This window comes from Labeo rohita, chromosome 15, assembly GCF_022985175.1.
Source record: "Labeo rohita strain BAU-BD-2019 chromosome 15, IGBB_LRoh.1.0, whole genome shotgun sequence".
Classification (NCBI taxonomy): Eukaryota; Metazoa; Chordata; class Actinopteri; order Cypriniformes; family Cyprinidae; genus Labeo; species Labeo rohita.
Genome location: NC_066883.1, coordinates 24319449 through 24334537, shown reverse-complemented (window position 1 = coordinate 24334537; position 15089 = coordinate 24319449). Strand labels below are relative to the sequence as shown.

Genomic DNA, 15089 nt, shown 5'->3' with positions numbered 1-15089 from the left:
CTTTACAAAATCACACAATTACTAAATGAGTTTAAAATAAATGCTAATTGATTAAGTGAAAAAAATATATATATATATCAGTAATTTAAAAATCAATAATTATAGCAGCATTATATAAATAATACTAAAATAAAACTGAAACAAATAAACAAACAAATAAATAAAGTGTGTTTTCTAATAAATCAGGCAATCATGCATAATAGTTTGGATGACAAAAGGTGAGGGAAAAAGGATAAAAATGTGACCAGATTCATGTTGGGTGAACACATCTGATAACGAGGCAAGAAATAATTTATGACTTATATTGGCAACAATTCTGACGCATTACCACTCACCTGTGAGAGCCATTCTTCATCCTCTTGTCCACTGTGATCGGATGCCAGACTGTCGTAAGACTCATGACGGGTAATGGGGCCAGGGCTGCCAGGAGGAGCCACTGCAAAGAGAGAGAAAATAATAATTTGTTATAAAATAGTAATTAGTTTAATTTTAGATTAGCTGCATATTAAAAATAAACTTTGGTTTTAATAAAACTAAATAAAATAAAGCACTTTTTTTCAAAGCTATAAGTGACCCTGGACCACAAAAACGGTCATAATATTTTGAAAGCTAAATAAATACGCTTTCCATTGATGTATGGTTTGTTTGGATATGGCAATATTTGGTAGAGACACAACTATTTAAAAATCTGGAATCTGAGGGTACAAAAAAAAAAAAAATCAAAATATTGAGAAAATTGCCTTTAAAGTTGTCCAAAATAAGTTTGTAGCAATGTTTTGATACATTTACGGTAGGAAATTGACAAAATACCTTCATGGAACATGATCTTTCTTACTTAACCTTAATGATTTTTGGCACAATGTATTGTTGGCTATTGCTACAAATACACCCGTGCTACTTAAGACTGGTTTGTGGTCCAGTATCACACAACATAACATAACATAACATAACATAATATATAATCACATAACATAATATGTAATCACATAACATAACGTAACAATCACATAACGTATAATCACATAACCTAACATAATATATAATCACATAACATAATATAATCACATAACATAACATATAATATAACATAACATAACATAATATAATATAATAAGTAAAGTGTATATTATAAATTATTCAGGTCGTTCCATGAAGACAGGTCGTTCATATAAGACGTGCATGGTACGTCACTCTGCATGAAAGCGGCAATAAAACACCTACTTAGTAATTAACATTTTTGGTCTGTGGAAAGCCAGCAAAAGTGCTCTGGTATGTGAGCGAGAGCGGGACAGATAAAAGAGCGCGGAGCTGTCAGCAGCGAAGACAGCACGGGCAGTGACAGATGGAGCACTTGGAGGCTTCGCTAAGCAGGCGCCAACTATTCAGACTAATGTGCACAATCAGTGGTTTCCCTTCCCACCTCCAGGCAAACACATGCCTTTGTTACCAATGTACATAATACAGCAGCGAATAATAAAGATGTCAAGCCCTCATCTGGAGGACACAAGGAGCCCGTCGCTCTCGCTGCCTCTTCTTCTCTCTATCTGTCTCGCAGACATAAGCGCTCACGCACCAGGTGTTCAGACACACTTGATAAGGTGTTCCTGCCAGGTTCGTGGCGCAGTCACTACTGTGTGAGTAACAGATACACCGACACCTCCACGTCGGGTGTTACTCGAAGGGGAAATCTGCTCGCTATCCGTCCCACTCAATCACAGTAACACTAACCGCTGCCAGAGCACGGCCTCCGCCATCCCAGCAAGCTGCATTATGCGGACATAAATCGTCGAGTGACTTACCGACCTCTGATGGGTCAGAACAGAGCCAGACCATGTTACCTCTTAAACACAATCAAGCTCTGGCCTTCCTCCTCCCCTCTTTCTAAAGCCCAGGGGGACAATAAGTGTTGACTAATAAATAATTGAAGCGTAAGAACAGTAGCTGGCTCTGTGGATCAGGTTACAGTGGGTTCATAATGGCCGGGCTTAAGAGGTCGAGGGCTCCTGGACTGTTAAGAGCAGTTTATCTGTTGTTAGTTGGGAGTGTGAGCAACAGAATAAGGACAGGAAACAGGCCCTGACCGCATAAACCCGCAGTATCACAGTCACAACCTGGTTACAAATTTGCTTTGGCTACCAACACACAAACCATGTACAAACGAGCCTTCAGTTAAATAATGTTTGTTCAGGTGCATAACGGTGTGCGCACTGACACCTGGAAACAGAAGCCAGACTAAGTTGGGTTAATGTTGTTGCTTTTACTGTAGTTATTTTCCCCCACACTACCTTGCAAAAATAATACTTATTTTAAGCGACTTTATTAATGAATTGACTTCATACACAAGCAAATTAATCAATATGCTAATACTAATGTTACAAATAGCAATAAAAAAAAGAAATGCATTTCCATAATTATATAAAATGAATACGTGAAAAAGAAAACAAGTGAATTTGCAAATGCGTATTATTTAGATATTTAGTTATGTAAACATTTTTATTAATTAATAGATTAGTACATAATTATTTTTATTTTAATGCATAATGTGCATGGACACTTTTTATGCACATAAAAATGATCAAAAAAGGTGTGTGAAGAACTGTGGTATTGCTATTTTTCCCATATTACCCCTAAATAAATAAATAAACAATTATTTGTATGCATCCATACAAATAATGCATGTTATTCCAAAATGTATGCATCCATTTTCATTTTGTTAAAAATGAACCAATTAAATGTATGCATTAAAAATTATATTTATTTACATATTTATGTAGTAATGTATACATATTTATATAGTAATATTTACACAGTAGTCAATATTTGGAATTTTTTTTTTACATAAATATTATAATGTTTATTTTATTTTATTTTATTTTATTTTATTTTATTTTTATGATCAACAAGGGTATGTGAAGAATTGTGGTATTGCTATGTTTCCCATATTACCCCTAAATAAATAAATAAAATAATTACATACATATGTAAACAAGCAATTAATGAATGAATGCAATTTTATTTTAGCATTTCTTCCAAAACCAATCAATTCTGTATATTAAAAATTCTATTTATTTACATATTTATATAGTAATGTATACACATTTATATAGTAATATTTACATAGTAGTAAATATTTGAATAAAAATGTGTTTACATAAATATTTTATTTTATTTTATTTTTTTAATTTTATGATCAACAAGGATGTGTGAAGAATTGTAGTATTGCTGTTTTTCCCATATTACCCCTAAATAAATAAATAGGCAATTAATTAATGAATTTTATTTGATTATTTCTTCCAAAACCAATCAAATCTGTATATTAAAAATTATATTTATATTTGCATATTTACACACATATATATAGTAATATTTACACAGTAGTCAATATTTGAATAAAAATGTGTTTACATAAATATAATAATTTATTTTATTTTATTTTATTTTATGATCAACAAGGGTGTGTGATAGTGGTATAGAATAGTGGTATTGCCGTTTTTTTTTCATATTACACCTAAATAAATAAATAGGCAATTAATTAATGAATGCATCAATTTTATTTTATTATTTCTTTTATTTTAATTATTTCTATTACAATATGTATACATATTTATATAGTAATATTTACATAGTAAATGAAACAATATTTAAATAGAAATATATCTAATTTTATTTTATTTTATCAACAAGGGTGTGTGAAGAATTGTGGTATTGCTGTTTTTCCCATATTACCCATGAATGAATGAATGAATGAATAAATTAATAAATAAATAAATAAATAAATAAATAAATAGGCAATTAATTAATTAATGCATCCATTTTTTTATTATTTCTTCCAAAAGCGATCAAATCTGCATATTAAAATTATATGTATTTACATATTTATATAATAATACATATTTATATAGTAATATTTACATAGTAGTCAATATTGAAAAAAATGTATTTTTACATTTTTTTTTATTTTTTTTTTATGGAATTGTTTTATGTTTTTAATGCATTTTTAATTGCATGATAAAAAACGAATACTGTACATGTTCACTTTGTATATACATTAAAATGTCCAGTTAAATAAGGTGCAAGAACAACTGTTCTTTTTATATATATTAAAAAAAAAAAAAAAAGAATCCATTTCTATTAACTTATATATTTAGTATACTTTAGACGCTTCCGATACAATCCCAGGGGGATTTGGGTACATTCTGCTACAAAAGATTATGCGTGTAAGTTGTAAAGGTCATGGGCTGCACCTTCCTGCTGCTATGAACGAAACCCTCGCACCTTTCCTTAAGAAATCTAGGCTCATTCATTAGAGAGCTCTCAGACACACAGCCGCCACTCTCTCTGCCCAACGACAGCTAATGTCGCAAGCTGAGGATTCCCTGAGCGCTGTCAGTTGGACCGAAGGAGCTTCGCTGGGCCAGCGCGTCCTTGTTATCTACCCATCATCTGGGTATCATCAGCAGTGGCTGGGTAATGCTCCCCTTCCCAAGTGCTGCCAAAGGCTGGGCAGATGGACAGGTGGAGATAGTGACCAAGAAGTGGCGCCACGGTTGCTTTTATCACCAGTCGTGCAGGCTCCAGCTCCTCTGACCCTACCGTCCACATGCTGCATTTTTAATCAGCCAGGTCATCCAATCTAGAAGCAAGACCAGAGCTGTCAATCACAAAGCCCTGCTCGCTGCGAGTCCTCACAGTTTGAGGGTAAAGGCACGCACCCCGCCCCTTTCAGAGACCGCCGAGCCTGGGAACCGTCCGCTACGGATGCCCCTACGCTATCTCCAGCTCTCTTCCGCCATCTTTCTTTGTATACTCCCCTTTCAGAGTTGCCTTTTACAAAGTAATTACAAAGAAAAAGACAGCCTGATAACATTAACGCCCAACTAAGGCATCTTTATGCATGATCCCTAAAGACACGTCACTTCCTGCCTCCGAAGAGGTAAGGGAAGCAGGGTCTCCTCAAAATATTGGATGAGAAAAAAAATGTGTAGTACAAAAACAAAACAACGCCAATATTACAAAATATAACACTTAAGAGTGTATAAATCACTTGTTTGACTACAGAAACATTCAACAGCGATTCCATCAGGTAAAGTTACAATGGGAGTCCATGTCTCTCTTGCCTCCTCCGAGCCCACTGAGTTTTAACAGACCCCCTAAAGCCTGTGGTTAATATGGTGGGGGGTAATTGAGAAAAAAATGGTGGCAAGTCACGTGAAAGGAGGCAATGCCTCCATCACGATATGATGGAATATGACTGGTTATGTTCGGCTGTGATTAGTTCATGCAATAAATCCCGCCTCTTGAGTTCATACACGCTCGTGAATCAGTCTGACTGAACAATATAATGGCTTTAATGGGAACACTCCATTAAAAAAGTAAACAAACAGCTCAAACGCTAAAGATAAAACCACTTTGTTACATCAAAATAAGACTTAAAAAGCTGAAAACATGATCTGTGGGAGTTTTTAGTCAGTAATCAGCTTGGTGAAATTTAAAGTAAGTCTCAACGTCTGTGACCAATATATGATGATTTAATATATATATATATATATTTATTATATATATATATATATATATATAATTAACTAAAATGACTAGAAAAAAAAAACATAGCAAGTTAATACACTAATCTAAAAATAGTATTTCAAATAACCCAATCACAGTCAATAATGTCCTATTAATACATGTTTAAGTTAATACATAAAACATAGTTGAGGTCATAAGTTTATATACACCTTACAGAATCTGCAAAATGTTAATTATTTTACCAAAATAAGTGGCATCATACAAATGCATGTTATTTTTTATTGAGTACTTCTTATTTTAGTCCACAAGAGAAAATAATAGTTTCACAGAATTCATAAAACTGACCCCATGACCCCAAAAGTTTACAAGCACTTCATCCTTACGGCGTTGCTACCTGAATGATCCACAGCTGTTTTTTTTCAGTGACTCATTGTTCATAAGTCCCTTGTTTGTCCTGAACAATTAAACTGTCCACTGTTCTTCAGAAAAAAATCCTTCAGGTCCCACAAATGATTTGGTTTTTCAGCATTTTTGTGTATTTGAACCCTTTCCAACAATGACTGTATGATTCTGAGCTCCATCTTTTCACACTGAGGAGCTCATATGCAACTATTACAGAAGGTTCAAACGCTCACTGATGCTCCAGAAAGAAAAACATGCATTAAGATTTGGGGGGTGAAAACTTTTGAACAGAATAAAGATCTGTACATTTTTCTAATTTTGCCTAAATATCTTTTTTTTTTCTCCCCCACTTAGTACTGCCCTTCAGATGCTACAGAAGATACTTGCATGTTTCCCAGAAGACAAAATAAGTTAAATTTACCCTGATTTTCAAATTCAGAATGTTTTCACCCCCCCTTAATGCATTGTTTCCCCTTCTGGAGCATCAGAGAGAGCTTGAACCCTGTGTAAGTGTCCCTCAGTTGTCCAAATACACACTTTCAAATACACAAAAATGCTGAAAAACCAAAGAATTTATGCAACCCGAAGGATTTTTCGGAAGAACAGCGGGCAGTATTAAGCAACACAGTATTAAGAATGAAGTGTATGTAAACTTTTGAACAGGGTCATTTTTATAAATTCAACTATTATGTACTCTTATGGACATCTTTTATGCAAAATATCTTATTCAAGTCAGTACTAAATAAAAAAAAAAATAGCATGCATTTTGTATGATCCCTTTTATTTTGGTAACGTAATTAACATTTTGCAGATTTTACAAGGTGTATGCAAACTTATGACCTCAACTGTATATGAATATTTAATTACATTTTGCACTTTTAAACTAAAGTGCTATTTTCATCTATTAAAATTAGATGCCATTCTATTCAGGTGTATCAAATTTAAATAATTAGATATTAATATTTTTAACTAAAACAAAAAAGAACACTAGAAAACCCTAATCCACGCACACTAAACACGTCAGTAGTTGCTGCTCATAGTGCGACACAATGCAGTAAACAATCAAAGGTGGCACGTCGTGGGCTGCCTGGCACACTGAGAGCCAGAGGCGCAGGGCATGCATATGCGCATACTCCCCACAGTATCAGGTTGGTGAGGTTCATCTGTAATAGAAGTGTACAGTGCAAGAATCTCTGGCTTATTTTAATTAGACATTAACATTAATGCACTGAACAAGCTCATTATGCGTTTCTTTGCCCCCTGGTGGACCGCATCCACGCCGAGCCACTGCCACGGCCGCTCACGCACGGCTATTTCATCACTCTGACACATGCATGGTGATTAGACCGACTTCCAGAGAATGTTCTACCCGTTAGGCCTTGAGCACTTGGGCTTTAGTGGCAGAGAAGAAATGTGAAGCCTGGCCTGAAGGACCCAGACAGCTAATTACTCATTAATGTTTATGATTATCCAGCGAACGCAACAATGCTCACTTATTCAAGATATATTAGATGTGTGGTCATCCGTGAGCCTTCTGCCCTCCAGTTGCGTTCTCTTGCCTTTCATACGTCAACCCAAAGTGCTTACGCTCTCTATGCACTTGTTATTAAATTACATGAGTTTAAAACCACACTAATTAGTTTAATCTGAACGCTGGGTTAATTTGGCGCTATGATGAGTTTCAGGGCATGGATGTACTAGCGAGTGAAAAAGGACTGATTCGCAACACCACTGGAGAAGGAAAAGCTCTTCACCAACTGCTACGTCAAACGAAATGGGAGTTCATGTTTCATATGTTGTGGTACACCAGAAAGGGTTAAAAACAAACATCTCCAGTGAGACGGACACACTCACACACATACTTACATCCAGTCAGGAGGTATTGATAGTACTGCACGAAGTCTGAGGCCAGCACCAAGGGGTGGTTGCTGTTGAAAGGTGGTTGTAGCTCATTCCACTGCGGTGTCCTACTCAAAACAAACACAGAAATCAATTTAGGAAGCGCATATCAAAGGGCCAGATGTATATAACATTCTCCAGCTGAGCTATAATGGACTCAAACTCTCCACAGCCCGGCGGACCTTGCATTTCCCCCATCTCACGTGGGCCGCACGAGCTATACAGCTCGGTACATACAATCATTTAACATACAATCAGATCAGAAAGCCATTCTGGGAGCAAACCCTGCCTGTTTTCATTTTCTTCGCTCGGTCACAAGCGTTATTGCATTATGACTGAGCTCAGCGTCTGGGTCGGTGACAAGCCGTGACGTTAATCATTTGCTTGCCCTCATTAAGGCGCCATGTAAGCTGTTTTATGTAAATGATACGACTGCAGTGGGTCGTGTCAGGTGCTTCTGTCGAACTGAAGGTGAAGTGTAAAAGCAGGTAAATAGGTGTGGTGCTGAGAGCCCCGGGGGCAAGACCTGGCTAGATTCCAACAGGCTCTCGGACAGGTGTTCAGCTCCAGAGGCGTGTCGTCGCCTATCTTTTGCGCCGTGCTGATTGGACGAGGCTCCAGCACGTGCTCCACCAGGTTTCCGTAGCAACTCAGGATGTACAGTGATTCGACAACAGCCTGGCGAGACTGATCTAACAGGGAAGAAAAAGTCAAGTTGTTAAGGATTAAGATTTTGGTTTCTAACAAGACCTCAGATTTTTTTGTGGATTCTGTGGAAGAAATTTTGCAGTTCCATCTGGTAAAGGATCAAAGAAATAATAAATAAATAAACAAAAAAGCATGCCAGAGCTTTTAACAAATATAACAAATAATAGAATATACAAATATATATATAATAATAAAAAAAAAAAAAAAAACTAAAAATGTAGTAAAATATAAGAAATACTACATATACACTGATTGGGATCAGTAAGATTTTTTTATGTTTTGTAAAGAATTTTTTTCTGCTCATCAAAGTTGTTTATTTGATTAAAAACAGAAAACACCGAAATATTGTGAAATATTATTGCAATTTAAAAGAATGGCTTTCTATTTTAATATACTTTAAAATAGAACTTATTCCTTCAGAAATCATTCCAATATGCTGATTTATTATTAATGTTGGAAACAGTTGTGCTGCTTATTTTTTTAAAAACTTGTGATAAAGTAGTTCTTTCAAACTAAGAAAAAAAAAAGTTTGAGATCAGTAACATTTTTAATATTTGTTTTAAATTCCTGCTCATCACAGCTGTTTATCTGATTAAAAACACAGAAAAAAAAAAACATCTGCTCATCAAAGCTGTTTATTTGATTAAAACAGAAAAAACTGTAATATTGTGAAATATTATTGCAATTTAAAATAATGGCTTTCTATTTTAATATACTTCAAAATAGATTTTTTTAATTTAGACATCATTCCAATAAGCTGATTTATTTTCAGTGTTGGAAACTGTTGTGCTGCTAATTTTTTTTAAACCTGTGATAAAGTATTAATTTCTTTCAAACAAAGAAAAAAAAAGTTTAGAATCAGTAAGATTTTGTATGTTTTTTTTGTTTTTTGTTTTTATCTAAAACATCTGCTCATCAAAGCTGTTTATCTGATTAAAAACAGAGAAAAAAAATGTAATATTGTGAAATATTATAGCAATTTAAAATAATGACTTTCTATTTTAATATACTTTAAAATAGAACTTATTTCTTTAGAAATCATTCCAATATGCAGATTTATTATCAGTGTTGAAAAAAAGTTGTGCTGCTTTATTTTTGTTTAATCTGTGATAATTTTTTCAGAATTCTTTGATGAATAAAATTGTTTAAATAACAGCATTTATTGAAAATAGAAATCTTTTCTACCAATGTAAGTATTTACTATCACTTTTTATCAATTGAATACATCCTTGTAGAATAAAAGTATTACTTTCTTTTAAAGAAAGAAAAACAATTTACTGACCCAAAACTTTAAATGGCAGTGTATATTGTCAGAAAATATTTCTGTTTTAAATAAATGCTGTTCTTTTTAATGTTTTATTCAAAGAATCCTGAAAAATTTATCAAAGTTTCCAAAAAAAAAAAGCACAACTGTTTCCAACATTGATGATAAATCAGCATGATTTCTAAAGGATCATGTGACACTGTAGAATGGAGTAATGATGCTTAAAATAGAAAACCACTATTTTAAAGTGTAATAATATTTCGCAATATTACTGCTTTTTCTGCATTTTTAATCAAATAAGTGCAGCCTTGATGAACAGAAAAGACTTCTTCGTGTGTGTATGTATATATATGTATATGCATATGGTTGTAAGATATGTCAGACCTTTCTCTCTCTTCATGTTGGGGTTGGTGATGAACCAAGAGCGAGAGGAGGCGAAGACTGCAGCGACGCAGAACTCCCCACCGCTGGACTTACTTGGAGAGATCTGAGGAGGTGGCTTGGATTTGCTACAAAAAAAGACAATGAATGAGAATAAGAATATACAGAGTGAAAAAGAAAAAGAAAAAGAAAGAAAGAAAGAAAGAAAGAAAGAAAGAAAGAAAGAAAGAAAAGTCTGCTTTTGGTGACTGGCATCCAGAGTAAAACAGGAAAATTAAAGCCACATTACTGACAAGAAAAGTGACACAGTTGGGATGTAAAGAATCAAGACAACATTTCCTGCATATGAATGAAATCGCTCAAGAGTTTCGAACAAAAATTGCACAACCACAAACAAAATACTAGGCTTGTAAACCATAAACATAATACATCACACATTCATACTTCATGCAAGACAAAAAAAACCCCACATTATTTGGCTTATTATTTCACTCCAACTTTCCTAGTGTTTTTAGATGTTTAAATGTAATCTAAAAAACACAGTTTACAATGTTCATGCATACAGGATTCAAATTTCACTTCATTTGTATTGGGCAAAATAACCACTTTAAGTTTTATTCAGCAAGCACAATTTCACCACAGCTGTCGGAACCAGAAAACCGCTAGCCAATCTTTTATATTTCTGTTCGGTGAATATAATGATGTTGTTAAAGCTCTACATACACATATACGCTCCAGGAGTCTGTACAGATACCACATAATGGCTGTCATTTGCTTATAAAGCTGCTTCAGCTGGAAGCTCTCGTTTTAGTCTTGGCATTTGAGAAAAATTATTACGGCCTATTGAATTATCCTTTACGTCAGTTTTTGAAAAAGCCAAGGAGGAAAAAAGGTCATGAGCTGAGAGATAAGGACTCGCATGTGGAACTCATCTTAGAACAGAAGCCATGTGGTGTCATTGTGTGACTGTATCTCAAACATACAAGAGACTTCCAAAACGCTGACTACTGGCACTTTCACACAGAACCACACTTCAGATACCATCGGCCATGCAGAAATACACACTCAATACACACAAATGGATGTGAATGGGAGCTAGCAAAGTAAAATAATTAGATTCAATTTAACGCATTACATTTTTGCTGCTCGTCCTCATTTGTTACTACAAGCAAGGCATCTCAAATTACACTTATGCCACAAAAAGCGCCATTCTCACAGAAAACATTTGTGCATTCAAAAATAGTCACACGAAGAGAATCTGAACGGATGAAGTACTTGACACGGCTTCCTAAACACAGAGTCCTCAATGTGTAAGATGATAAAAAACAGCTGGAAAATAAACAACATAAGGCCAGATTTACTAAACAGGGCAAATTAGCATTGGAGCGCAATTCTATAAAGCGCTGATGGGAGGGAAAAATTCGGTGTCTGATTTACTGACAATGCGCACATTAAAGAACATTTATTTAATGACCATTGCAATTTACAGAGAGCAGCGCAAATTACCACCTGCTTTAAAGGAGAACTCCACTTCCAAAACAACAATTTTCAAATAATTTACTCACCCTCTTGTCATCCAAAATGTTCATGTCTTTTTGTCTTTAGTTGTAAAGAAATTATGGTTTCACATTTCAGATTTTTCTCCATATAATGGACTTCATTGGTGCCCCGATTTTGAACTGCCTAAATGTAGTTTAAATGCAGCTTCAAATGGCTCTAAATGATCCCAGCCGAGGAAGAAGGGTCTTATCTAACGATGGTTCATTTTTTTGGAAAAATAAAAATGTTTATACTTTTTAAGCACAAAAGCTTGTGTAGCACAGGCTCTGGGATGCGTGTCCACTATGCTACAAATTAGTAATGGGTCGTTCTTGAACGATTCTTTCATTTTGAACAAATCTTTAATGTGACTTGGGAAGAAAGAGTCGTCTCTGGGAGTGATTCGTTCAGTCCCACATGCGCAACATCCTATTAGGTTCTGTACTGGAATTAGTTCACCTGTTTCGAGTCGATCGTTCATCTTATGGGGCTGTCACGTGATGAACGAACGACTCAAACCCGAAAGCTTGTCAGATAAGAGGTGAGGTGAGCTAATCAGACTAAAGACCCAGGTAAACAATGAATTAATCTTTTCTGTTTCTTATAGCATTATAGTTTTGTCTTGTTTGTAGGGTGACCAACGTTTGTGTAAGCAGTAGATGTGTTAGGGAAGAAACGCGTAAGATCTTAATTATATTTGCTAAAATGAAAGAAAAGTGACACAAAAAAGATTCGTTCATTTTGCTGAACGAGACTCAAAGGTCCGAGTCTGTAAAACGATCCGAACTTCCCATCACTACAACGAATCACGCGTAAGTTCATCGTCTGTGTACTGAGTATGGAGAAAAACTCCATCTTATTTTCTCCTACAACTTGAGAGGAGGACATCGTTGTACCTTTTTGTTTGTGAACAGTGTTTACAAACTTACTTGCACTTTCTTAGTCTTTGCGCGTTCGCTTTGTGAACACTGGGTCTGTAGTTCCGCCTACACTCTGCATGACCTTTCGAAGTGATTCTATAGTACATAGCATCGTAAACGCGCATCCCAGAGCCTGTGCTACACGAGCTTTTGTGCTTAAAATGTATACAAAAATTTTACTTTTCCAAAAAAAATGACAGATCGTTTCGCTACATAAGACCCTTCTTCGTCGGCTGGGATCGTTTAGAGCCCTTTGAAGCTGCATTTAAACTACATTTTGGAAGTTCAAAATCGGGGCACTAATGAAGTCCATTATACAGAGAAAAATCATGAAATGTTTTCCTTAAAAACCATAATTTCTTCACGATTGAAGACAGAAAGACACAAACATCTTGGATGACAAGGGGGTAAGTAAATTATTTGTGAATTGTTGTTCTGGAAGTGGAATTCTCCTTTAAGACATGCTTCTTTGGGGTGTTAAATAATGCGGTCATTGTTTTCAGAGGAGGATGGCTGCTGTTTGGGAATGCAGTCGTGTAAAGGTTTTTGCACACTGAGTCCGAAATTCTCATTCTAAATTTTTGCATGTTAAAAAATAAATACGACCTCACAAAACTTTCGTTCGTCATAAAAAGTATTGATCAGGTTCGATTTTCTGCATTTTCAAGCATTTTGACAGAAAAGGATGAAAAATATGAAAAAAATGAAAAAAACGCACACAAAAATTTTGGACTCTGTGCAATGACCTTTAGACAGTTATTCAAAAATACTTTGATGACAGACATTGCTCAGGCATTTCAGATGCTGCGCAGTAAGATCGGTCCGCTAGTTAGTCAAGTTATCCTGTCCCATCGTGCAAAGTCACATGACTTTTTTGATGCGCACAGTGAAATTTATTCGGTAAATGTGATTCCATCGTAGTTTACGCGCATTCTTTCTCGTCAGATAAAAAGTTTATCCTACTCAGTTGCGTGCATACGCTTTTTTGCACATTTTTACAATTACGGGCATCTTGGTGTTTTCATCCAGCGTTTTTTAATGCAATATTCTAAAATGCGCATAAAAAAGGTGGATGAAAACACAGCTAGGGATTTGACGAGTGCAAACATTAATAAATTGCGTTGCGTGATCCCATAAATTGTGTGTCTTAAAGAGAAACTCCTACAACTGCATATTCAATAAGATCAGGCGCAAAAATAACTGCCCACACCTTTTCATATGTAAGATTTTTGGATTAAAATATCCAAAAATCACTAGAACAGAGTTGTATATTTTGCTGACTTGTGTAGTTACATCATCCCAAATGTTTTGAAGAATGTTTAAATCCAAAGAAATAAGCAATTTTAAGTGTAATAGACCGTGTCAGTGCATCGCCTGCATATGATGTCATACACCCGTGATTTTCTGGTTTTATATTTGTAGAAAACATGGAAACCCCAAAGACACTTCAATATGTTATGCATTTTATTAGACAGGCGACAAACGCACAGAGTAGTACTATAACAGAACATTTTACACACTTAAATATATCTACAGGGTTCATACAGACTTTCAAGGACTTTTCAAGCACTTTCTTGATTTTCAAGGACTTCAATCAGAGATCTCACTTAGTGAACAATGTCTTCTATTTCAAATTCAAAAAAGAGAACTATTTAAAAATACACTACTAAAAAAAATACACTACTAAAAAAAAAAAACGACAAAAAAAAAAAAAAGCACATGCGAAGTATTGCTACTAAAGTATTACAAAGTATACTACACTTTTACTATAGTAAAACCACGGTTAATACAAGATCCGTTTGGAGCACTTTGAAAGAGTGGATAATTTTGTGACGCAATGGTTTAACTGATTTGGAGTTTCAAAAAGCTCAGTTTCACCTATTGCTACGTGCTTTTTAAAATCGTCGAAATTCAAAAAAAGAATAGTAAAGTTGCTAGTGAATCACTTGAAATGCATGATTGAGTCATGAGATTAAATCAATCTGAGCAGTTCCAGCGTAAATGACTCAATTGAATCAGATAGTCTGTTCCTCTGTATGATGTTTTTTGAATTGTGTGAATTTTGCGTAAAACATTTATTTCTTAGAAACAATGTCTTTCAATAATTCAAGCACTTTTCAAGTACCTCTTCAGGAATATAACTACTTTCAAGCGTTTTCCAGGCCTTAAATTAAAAAAAAAAAAAAAAAAAAGAGCGCAACTTTTTCCTATCACTGGAAAAAGCAGAAGCATAATAAAAGCTACGCTGCTTTTGAGCCCTGTATCGAGTCTTTAATACTTTAGCTCATCCATGGACATGATTTCGGCTGTGGAGATGAAGACAGCGATTCCTGTTATTCCACACACGGCGTCAAACTACGCCTTTGTTTCTTTGTTTGTTTTGAATATGCACCCTCTAGCGTGAAAACTTACATATTGTGCCTTTAAACTTCATAAACATCTTCAATTTAATT

At 34.9% G+C, this 15089-nt stretch overlaps 1 protein-coding gene across 3 annotated transcripts in view; it reads right to left on the bottom strand.

Moving 5' to 3' along the window:
• The window catches only part of bcas3 (BCAS3 microtubule associated cell migration factor), a 324375-nt gene that overhangs the window by 198701 nt on the left and 110585 nt on the right, over nt 1–15089 (bottom strand). For all 3 annotated transcript variants that reach the window (XM_051129928.1, XM_051129927.1, XM_051129929.1), the window contains exons 17-20: nt 10181–10305; nt 8351–8516; nt 7792–7892; nt 336–436 (exon numbers count right to left, since the gene is read on the bottom strand). In XM_051129928.1, coding sequence (XP_050985885.1) covers nt 336–436; nt 7792–7892; nt 8351–8516; nt 10181–10305 — 493 coding nt within the window. The remainder of the gene's footprint in view (nt 1–335; nt 437–7791; nt 7893–8350; nt 8517–10180; nt 10306–15089) is intronic.